This window comes from Anopheles aquasalis, chromosome 2, assembly GCF_943734665.1.
Source record: "Anopheles aquasalis chromosome 2, idAnoAquaMG_Q_19, whole genome shotgun sequence".
Lineage (NCBI taxonomy): Eukaryota > Metazoa > Arthropoda > Insecta > Diptera > Culicidae > Anopheles > Anopheles aquasalis.
The window spans coordinates 69,080,647-69,090,646 of NC_064877.1; the positions used below are offsets into that span (position 1 = coordinate 69,080,647).

Below are 10,000 nucleotides of genomic sequence, written 5' to 3' on the forward strand. Positions count from 1 at the left end.
GTGTCCCCGCACATCCGCCGTTTAACCGCGGGTGGAACCGGCTGTTTTGATTGTTTGGTGGTTTTCGCACAGCTCTCGATTGTTGGCCTGCCTGTGTGATCGTTGATCACGGTGATGGTGGTGGAGATCCAGCATAAAATTGACCTAAACGGTGTCCTTCCCTCTATTTGTAGGCCAAGCGTACCAGGAAAGTTGGAATCGTCGGCAAGTACGGTACCCGTTATGGTGCCTCCCTGCGTAAGATGGTGAAGAAGATGGAAATCACCCAGCACGCCAAGTACACCTGCACATTCTGCGGAAAGGTATGCCAGACGGCAGCGGAACCCTGATAACCACCATGACTGGACACGTAAAACTCATGAGATTGGTTTGTTTGTTCAATGTTCCCCTTTACAGGATGCGATGAAGCGATCCTGCGTCGGAATCTGGTCGTGCAAGCGATGCAAGCGCGTCGTGGCTGGCGGTGCCTGGGTGTACTCGACCACTGCGGCCGCCTCGGTCCGCTCGGCCGTCCGACGTCTGCGTGAGATGTAAAGTGGGTTGACTCAGACCGAGAGTGGAATGGAAAGTGGTGTGGCTGATGGCTAGTGTGGTGACGATAGTGCCCGCGATAGTGTCCGACAACGTGATGTGGCGAAACCTTCCGCGCACGATAATAATCACGCTACGCCCGTTACACCCACGCGTGATGAGAATGAGTTAATAAATCAGGCAGAGAAAATGATACCGAATGGGAAAAGTATGAAAAATGTGTCCGTGCAATTTGTACCCCGCTGTTACAGCCTCATATTTCATGATCATACCATCTAACGAAACTTGCATACATCTGACCACGAACGCTGGGTGAATTCCTCTCCAGAAGGCAGACGAGTCAAAGTAAACTTACCCTCGTACACTAACCAAATGAAACAAACACCAGGTTTTCTCGTAAAGTCATTATGATTTTAATGATTTTTTTCTCCGTTTTCGTTTTTGTTTGCGATTCAGCCAATATTGGCGGTATAGCAACTATCACTTTTTTAAAATTCTGTATAGAAACACCTTTTCCTGCAACAATGGCACTGGATTTAAAAAAATAATAGCCCCCAATTTTCATTTTACACGTAAACTTTTAACAACAAGCACAGCCATCACGATATAACATATACTTTCATAAGCCTGATGTTTTTGGCAACTTTGGTATGTCTGCGAGCACACTTTCTTTCATCACTGCACTGTTCATGAGTAGACAAAAAATGTGTAAATTTCGTGATAAAAAAAATAAGCTAATTATCACACGTTCCAGGGCACGAACACTGTACATCACATTCGAATCGCAGTTCGCAAACACGTGCACGACTCACAACAAACGGAAAGAAGAACTATTTCAAGGAGGGTTTTTGTTCGCTTTTTGGCAGTCATGTAATTTTATTCAGTCATCACTATACTCATCATTGCCAGCATCACAAATCACGTTCATCATCGTCATCACGAACTCGTACGCACGCACGCAAAGGACATACATTCTGCTCTCTGCGCATCTCGCATACATCTCTCTCGTCGCAAATTGTGTAAAACGATCGAACCTTCTTTCAGCAGCAAAATACATTCTCTCGATTCCTCGCTTACACGCTACTATTTAATGCTCAATAGTCACAGCTTATGCATTCTTCTTGCATGCCTCGCTTCATCTACAAACGCCCATACACTCGCCGATCGTAACCCACCTGCTGCCCACCCCCGTGCGAATCGAGCAAACTCCTGTGCCAAACTCCGTATATCAATCTCACAGCGCACACAGAGAGTAGATGTACATGTTAAGTGAATGATGTGCAGTAGTAGTACAGCGTCGTAGTACCGCCGCCGACGTAGTCTCTGTTTAGGCCCGTAGGGTGTTTGTTACGTTGTTACGTTCGTTCGATCAGTATCATGTACTATGTAGTCGTCGACTATGGGAGTCCCCTACATCGCAACAGTGTGCGTGCGTCTCGTGTTTAGTCTTTGGTCGTTAGGGTTGCTATCGCGGCGTATCAACGCCACATTCGGAAGTAGTATCCTTCCGCCCGTTGAACCCCAGGGTGAGGGTGTTGGGGTTTTCATGGACTACCAAGTCTCCAATAAATTACGCGGTAATATCAGTCTCAGTTGCTTATGCTGTTGCAGACCTAGGCAACTCACCAAAATTCGATGATCAGGCGCCTCAAGCCTGATCGTGTCGTCACAATGTGTCCCGGTCACGTACTCGTGTGGTGTGTAATATTATTGCTGTTAATCTAATGATGTAGAAGGTATATCTCTTCCTGTCTTGCAGAGTGTGTCCAGTATGTTACATTGGTTTTTTTGGTGAATCTTTGTCACGTTATTTTTCTATCTCGCCATTTACACACGTACCACCACACATACACACATACATGTTGCACAAAAATTAATTCATCTGTCCCATGCATCCAATCACATCAGAATTTGCCTATCTTTCTTTCTCACGCGCTCAATCACACAATGTAAGGAAACTACTATCTCACATGCAAACATATGGCGTAAAGAGTTTAATCAATTAATACAAGGTTCGGTTGATGCCCAATGGCTTTACCCAAGAAACGGTTTGCTGGCCCTTTTTATGGAATTTTCAAACTATTGCGATAAATGAAGAAGAATCCTTTATCGCGCACGTGAGCTGATTGATTCATTTCATACAAGGAGTATAATCCAAACTGGTTTAATCCGTATTTAATGAATGCTCTTTTTTATCTGCAAAATCGGATCGGTGCGAGATTTATCCTTTACACGTGGTTTCTTATCATCGTACACACATGCGCACACATATCAACACTCAGAGTGATTCATTCGTACGTTACATATGGCTACGCTCATACACGTTATCCTATACCTTACATAAATATCACAATCATTCAGTTTATGGTTAATCAAACATCGCACCATTCACGCGATTCTCCTCACCGTCACCATTCACTTATTTAAGATACAACAATATTAGCAAGAATGAAAAATAATTTTTACCTTCTTGTTCGCCTTGACACTCCCCCTTCTCTCGTGTTCTTGTACTCTTTCTCACATCCTTGCTTGATGTTCTCCAGAGTCTTCTGATTTCGTGTGTATTCTCGTTCGTTCTAGCATCTGCAGCTAAGTCCCCCATTTTCCCCCGCTCAAATGGGTGAGTAAGTCGTTTCGTATATTGGTTTTTAGTTTTTTTCCTTTTTCCCTTCTTGCTCTTTAATTTTACTATCGCTTTTCAATTTTTTAACTTTGATTTTTTTAATAAATCCTATTTGTTTTCCTAATTTTTTTATTCCAATTTTTCCCTAGTATTAGCTTTTGATTTCGTTCTTCTTAGTCTCTCCTTGAGAACGCATCTCCGTCCGAAATGTATTGTTTGTCAGTCCCTACCTCTGTACAGTTTGTAGATGTGCATTTGCTTTAATAGTTCTACCGGAGGAATGCATAAGTATCATAGTATGGCGGCATTTGGAATTCCTTCCAGTGATTTGAAGGATCCACCACTGCCACTAAAAGATCGCCACGACCGCCAGCGATCTCAAGCAATAACACTGGCACGCCAAAAATCATGCCCAAGTGCAAAAAAAATCGATTTATTTATGATTTCCATCAATGAAATGGAAGTAAAACGGCTCAAAAAATAGTATTGCGCCAGCTTTCGGGCAGTCAATGGTTGTTCCAAATTAGTCGACGTGGTGGAGTATTTCTGCGTTCCATTGTTTTTTTTGTTCTAGCTTTATCGTGGCATGTTTTATAGTTTAAAAATGACCGTTTGTCCTTTGCAAGCTCTGCGTTTGTTGATAATAATCTCTCTCATTTACCCTTCCCTCTTCACCGATCAGATCTTTTCCTGCCCTTAAAAGTTACCAAGTCGCACTCTGTGTTAACTACCTTTTCACGTCCTACTAACTCGTATGATTTTCGCGTGTGTTTTGTCTCGTAATGTATTACCTGAGTGAGTTTTGTCCTAGTTGCGAGTGTTCGTTAATGGTACATAGGCGAACCCTACATTTCATCAATGAATCTATAATGTTTTATGGTATGATGCAGTGTAACAAAAACCAACAACTGTCCGTCATGAGGATTAGATCATTTCAAATCGCTCATCAACAAACGGTAATCTTCAAACAATCTTGATGTGAAGGACGCGTTCCACACTCGAGCTCTAAACACACATCACAGGAAATATGTGAAGGAATTGTTCTAAAAAAAACAGAAAAGATGTATTAAATTACTAACAATACGATATCATTGTGTTCCTATCAACCGACTAGGAAACAGATGTAGAGTCCGTGTCCGTGTCCGTGTTTGTGTTGGCTATTTGATCACTCTACCACCAGCATTTATCCTGACGGAACGCTAGACGATAATAGCTTGGCTAAACGCAAAAAAACACAACATTTAAAAGCATAATAAAACCAAATGTGCCTCGATACCACGATCGCACATTGTGGGCTGCTATGCTAGCATAGTGTTGGATGGGGTTGTTCAGTATCCTTCCTTTTTGTCCTTATTCGAGTTTGCCTCCATTTTCTTCGTTTTTTCCCGTTTCGTTTTCTAGTATATATTCAGTCATTTAATGTTACCGTGTTTTTTGTATATAGGTGTAGATGTGGTGTATGATAAGCTTATAATTGTTTCATTTTTTAAACCTTAATGTTTTTGTGTTTTGCTTTGTTTGATGGAAGCATACGTCCTCCGATCGCTTGATACGATCCGTAATGTTTCTTCATTCTTAGTTTGTGTCGCTTGTCCCTCCGGAAATCAAAGGTTTGATAATTTTTCGTTCTTGCGCTATTATTGTATCGTTTCACATCATATACTAGCTAATGATACTTTCTCTTCACTCGATGTACACACACTGCTTATATCAATCACACGTACACTCAATACACAGAAGAGATGGGGACTAGATGATTTTATGCTATGTCCCAATCGCTCGGCCAAGAACAGAACGTCCTGGTTCTTGCTGATACGGTGCAATGAAGTACTCGAGCACTCCATCGAGAAGATTGAATAGAAAAGAGGCAATTTCCCAAGTGGACGCTAAATTTGAGAGATGCATACTCCAGCAAATTCACACAAAGGTTCCGAGACGCGTCCATACTTACAGTCAAAAACGAGATGAAAGGAATGGTTTGTATAACACATTATTTTGAACAGAAAATGAAGAAAAGTGGGTTAAGAAAATAAACGCACCATACATGGTAGCAAATGTTTGCCCTTAAGAATTCCATCGATGATTTGCTTATCATACAATTCGCACGTAGCGTACGTGCAATAAGTTATTCTTTCATCCCTGCCGTACATAAACACGCACACGTATCCTACCAGATAGTTTTTGATTGATAACTCACTCAAGTGATAACTGTAGCATCTAGATGCTAATGTTTAATTTAGAGCGGATTTAAAATTCAAACATTTAGTATTCAGTTTGTATAGTTCTGAGCAAATCTGAAACATCGAAATGCAAAACCGAATACGTTTAAAGCAAACCATTTCTATCAACCTCTTTCGTTATCAAATTGATGAGCTAATGGGTTGCTTTTAATATAACGAATCCAATCAAACAAGAGCAATTTGTGCTTATCAAACGCGGTTAATTTAAACAACCCTTCCACCTCAGTGGGTCGAAATTCCGCGCGCCGTTTTTAACGCATAAATTGGTGTTAAGAATATTGTAATATTGACGTATTAACTAGAACAAACCAAAAAAAAAAACGACGAACCAGAATCAGAAAAGTATACAACACATACACCCGACAACATCCCGATCCTCATTCTACTATTGGCATTATATATTTACTGCAACTCAGCCATGCTCAATCGTACATCCAAGTCCCAATTAAATTGGGGATACTTTATTCATGTGTTACAACTCACAAGAAGATGATAAACGGTTCCTTTCACACACGCATACTTTATTCACAAATCATTCATTAGTTATCTCTAGCACGCCCGCTCAGCGCTCATAAAACGTACATACAATAAGGTGTCTTAGGCATAGTAATATCACACACTCATACGATCGTCTGGCATCTGTGATTTGCCGGTTTACGCTCGTTCCTCAGAGTCACATACAAAAAAGGAGTAGTCAATGCGCACAAACACAAACCAAGCATTAAACAATCATACACTATCCACATATCTTGGCATCCTTCCTCTCTTAACACCATTCGGTCGCACTTACACTTTCGCAACATTATGATTATTGTAAGCTCGATCATTCGCAAAAAAAACATCCTTATCGTCATCGTTAGCAGCATCATACATACAGCATTCACACACAAGAGCACGCCTCACCAAGATGTATAACCTCGCGCAAACACTCTACATACAGCGGGGACAAGCGCGTTCTTAATAGCTACGCAACCATTTCATTATATTTCAGTCATTCGCACAATACAATATCCACCAAAGCATTACCAACGAGCATACACATTATCATTATCTTGCATCCAGGACATACATTCAATCAAACATCACGCGCGCACACAGCATACATTCTCACACGCGCACCCAAACCATATCCTGATATCATTCTATTAACTTCCATTTTCTCGCGCTCCGTGGACAAAATCCCATTCTACCACCCTTCCTCCGCGCGCACACATGACTTTTTTTTGTTTTTTTTGTTTCATTTTGTTTTGTGTTTTTGGGAATCTTGAGCTACATACTACAGAGGGCTACTAAATCGCGCTAATTCTACTCTTAATATATGTTCCATTTTACTTCTGCTTCCCTTCTCATCTGCCGCTGCTGTGTTGCCACCGTGCATGCATCTTCTATAAGTGTATATTCACTATTAGTCGTGCCTATCCACGTGTGTCTGTAACTGACCACGAGACAGCAACTGACCCGTGCAAGAGTGTATGCACTTTCAATTTCATAACGCTTGCGTGCGCAATCAGTGCCCGGCAAACTGAAGAAGGAAAGAAAACTTAAAAATATGTAAGAACCGAAAAGAAGCCCTTGCGCGTTTCTGTCCATTTCATACTAGTTTTCTTGTAAAAATGATAATTTAATAGCGCCTAAAACCGAATACGCTTGTTTCCTATTACCAAAGAGTGATCTCAATTTGTTAACATTCTAACTAAAACCATAACACACGCCCGAACAGAACGATTTATAGCGGATTGGCTTGGAACAGAACAATAGAAATACATGTTTTTCCACTGTCTCGTGCAGCTTTTCTGCTACATCTCACCGAGCCTGAGGAATGCGACCATCGGGAGATTTGTTTTGTTTTGTTTAAGCAAAATTATTTAGTATTTCGGACTGCATCCGTTCACCGTAAATGATCCTCTACGTGTGGTGAGTACATACATGTAGAGAGTTTGATCTACACTGCGCTACGTAAGACATGCTACACTATTGTAGCCGTTGAAGTTGCTTAACATTGATGTACGTGAAAAAGTTGTGAAGAAAAAAATGTGAATTCAATTAAACTTAACGATCATATGAATGGAACCAGGCGCGCTTACTCTGTTGATCTGTAATCAGCGCTGCAATAAAAAAAAAACCACACATTTTTAGGCGGAACCATTTTTTACGCTCACATTCATATTATGGCACACGTGTCGTGCCCCAAGAAAGTGTACCACCCTTCCATTCCATCACATACGTCCCAAAACACTCATCCAACGGCACACCACCGCTATCCGCGCTCACCAACAGTCAATTCGAAACCTTGGAATCGATGCATCATAATAACATTAGATGTACCCAATACAATGATGATTAGCGCTTTGCATCTAGTTTTGGTTTTTTTTGTAAAAGTTGAAACGCATCACCGAGAAACGCACCCAGATGGTATGTGCATTGGACATTTCTCATTTTCGTTACCTCATCCCAGAACCCAGAATATTGCAAACTACAAGACTTAAAAAATAAGAAGAAAAAATGAAAGAATGCACGGTAGTAAGGTACAACACTAGACATACTGCTCATTGATCGATGCAGCATATTTGTATGAGACTACTGCTTGATCGACAAGACAATTACAAATACATAACTTAAGGAGAATGATCCACTGCTTTAACGACGTGCTTTCTGTTTATAATTACAATCATCCGACGCAGGGGAGAGTAGTAGGGATTCGACAGCTACCTGTCGGTGTGCGACACCGCTCGAACGTAAAAAAAAATCCAAATCGAACACGTTTTAATTATGATCATAAAAACCATTTGTCTACACGGTGAGTGAATGCGTGTTGATGGTTAACTATCGATTGCTGTCACTATCATATACAGGGAGTGGTAGGTGATATTTGAAAATTAAAAAAAAGGAAGAGGAAAATATGTAACGAAGAAAAGATACCAGTCCCAGTTTGGATAGAAACATTCGATGGCCGGAAAATTGAAATATTAGTTAGTTTCACCCACTCTTTTGTTGTACCGCTGTCCTGCCGTGGCATGGTTTTTGTGATCTTATCATTATCGAAGGATATGCTTGCTCGGCCAAAGAATATTAGTTACATATGCTGCCCGTTCGCTCGCTCATTCTCACGCTCGCTCGCTCGTTCGTTCGTTCGTACGACCTTTCGTTCGATCTTCCATTTGCGTCAACTTTTTTAAACTCATACGCACATACCTATTAATCTCGTTCTCGCTCGATAGGGAACTTACTTGAAATTGATGTACGATCGATCCTGAAGGAGAATTAAGTGAAGCCGGGCGGATCACACGGAATGAAGGGCACGGACACATATCACCATTTACGACGAACCTCCTTCCGATTGGTGGGGAAAAATAAATAATAGGAATTACACCATGATCCCCTTTCTCTTTGTCTATCTCTCTCTCGTTCTCTCTCTCTCTGTCTCTGTTTGTGTAGCATTAGTGATGAGTACTGTCCAGCAGAATGCATTATCGTAGACGGGTGTCGAGCGATGGGCCGGCCAAATCTTTCAATCAAGTATAAGAGCAGGAGAAGAATGGCGATGACGGTGGTGTCGGGGAATTTCACTAACTTCAAAGATTGCTTTGTTGACAAACGCAAAGCTGCCACTGTTTTAGGCGGGTCGTGCTGGCGCTGGCGGTCGAAGATAGTCACCATGTTGCACTGTCGCCACTGTACCACATGCAGGGGAAGTACGCACAGAGAAGGGTGCTGCTGGGAGGATTGCTGGACTGCTGTATTGGAGATGATGATCGACACTGACGGATATTTCATCTTCTTTTGCCTTTTCTTCCTCGGTAAAATGGGTGGCAATTAAAAGATGGACAAGGGAATCGGTTTCACACTTAGGTTGCTGGAACGATGGTAGTCGCTGTGCCGTTGCCGCTGTTGGCATAGTTGATCGTGTTGCCATTGATGCTGGGACAAATCTGCAATGAGCGACGAGAATCAATTTACGAATGGTTTGGGGGTGGCTACACGAACAACGATCGAGGCAATCAAAGCACGAACATTTCAGATTCAATCAACGCGCACACAGGCATAAACAGCCGCTGGACATTTTTAGACAAACGAAATAGCGAGATGGTAAGTGGTGAAAAGCAAAACAAAAGCATAACATCTGTAGTTTCGACTCCCGCAATGTTCCGAACAGAAACATGGGCAGAAACCAATTTGATGTAGCCTCGATCAATTGGGGTAGTGAGCAGGCGAAAGCAAAGCAAAACCCAACTCAACCTCGAGGCGTCGTAGAGGTACGAAACCAATTGGAATAACTTAACAACTCAAATAAGGCCAATTGGATCATAATGTTCAAAGTCATAGTCAAAAGAAAGTTATAAAAAAAGTTCTACCTCTTCAACGCCATTCGTAGGATGAAGTGAAAGTGGGTGGTGGTGGTTAGCACGGAATGTTTGAAATCCAAAAACACTAACTTTTGCAGTAAAGTGCTTAAAAACACACACATGAAGCGAGAGAAACGGGAGCAACTATATCAATGAATGATGAAAGTTTAGTGATCACAGAAGCAGTGGATTATAGCGATCGCAATGATTTTCGCTGTTATATCCCGCACACAAATAGATTAATGGTATATTTAAACGCATAA

The 10,000-nt window shown here is 41.5% G+C and overlaps 2 protein-coding genes across 4 annotated transcripts in view; one reads left to right on the top strand and one right to left on the bottom strand.

The window, feature by feature from the left end:
• The window catches only part of LOC126573230 (60S ribosomal protein L37a), a 999-nt gene extending 260 nt beyond the window's left edge, over positions 1 to 739 (top strand). Inside the window, exons 2-3 of the mRNA XM_050233191.1 lie at positions 174 to 302; positions 397 to 739. Coding sequence (XP_050089148.1) covers positions 174 to 302; positions 397 to 534 — 267 coding nt within the window. The 3' untranslated portion in view covers positions 535 to 739. The remainder of the gene's footprint in view (positions 1 to 173; positions 303 to 396) is intronic.
• Positions 740 to 7,915: 7,176 nt separating this feature from the next.
• LOC126573197 (importin subunit beta) overlaps positions 7,916 to 10,000 on the bottom strand; it is a 6,788-nt gene continuing 4,703 nt past the window's right edge. For 2 of the 3 annotated variants that reach the window (XM_050233151.1, XM_050233150.1), the window contains one exon: positions 7,916 to 9,323. In XM_050233151.1, coding sequence (XP_050089108.1) covers position 9,323 — 1 coding nt within the window. In that variant the 3' untranslated portion in view covers positions 7,916 to 9,322. The remainder of the gene's footprint in view (positions 9,324 to 10,000) is intronic. The other variant, XM_050233149.1, reaches the window with a different exon arrangement.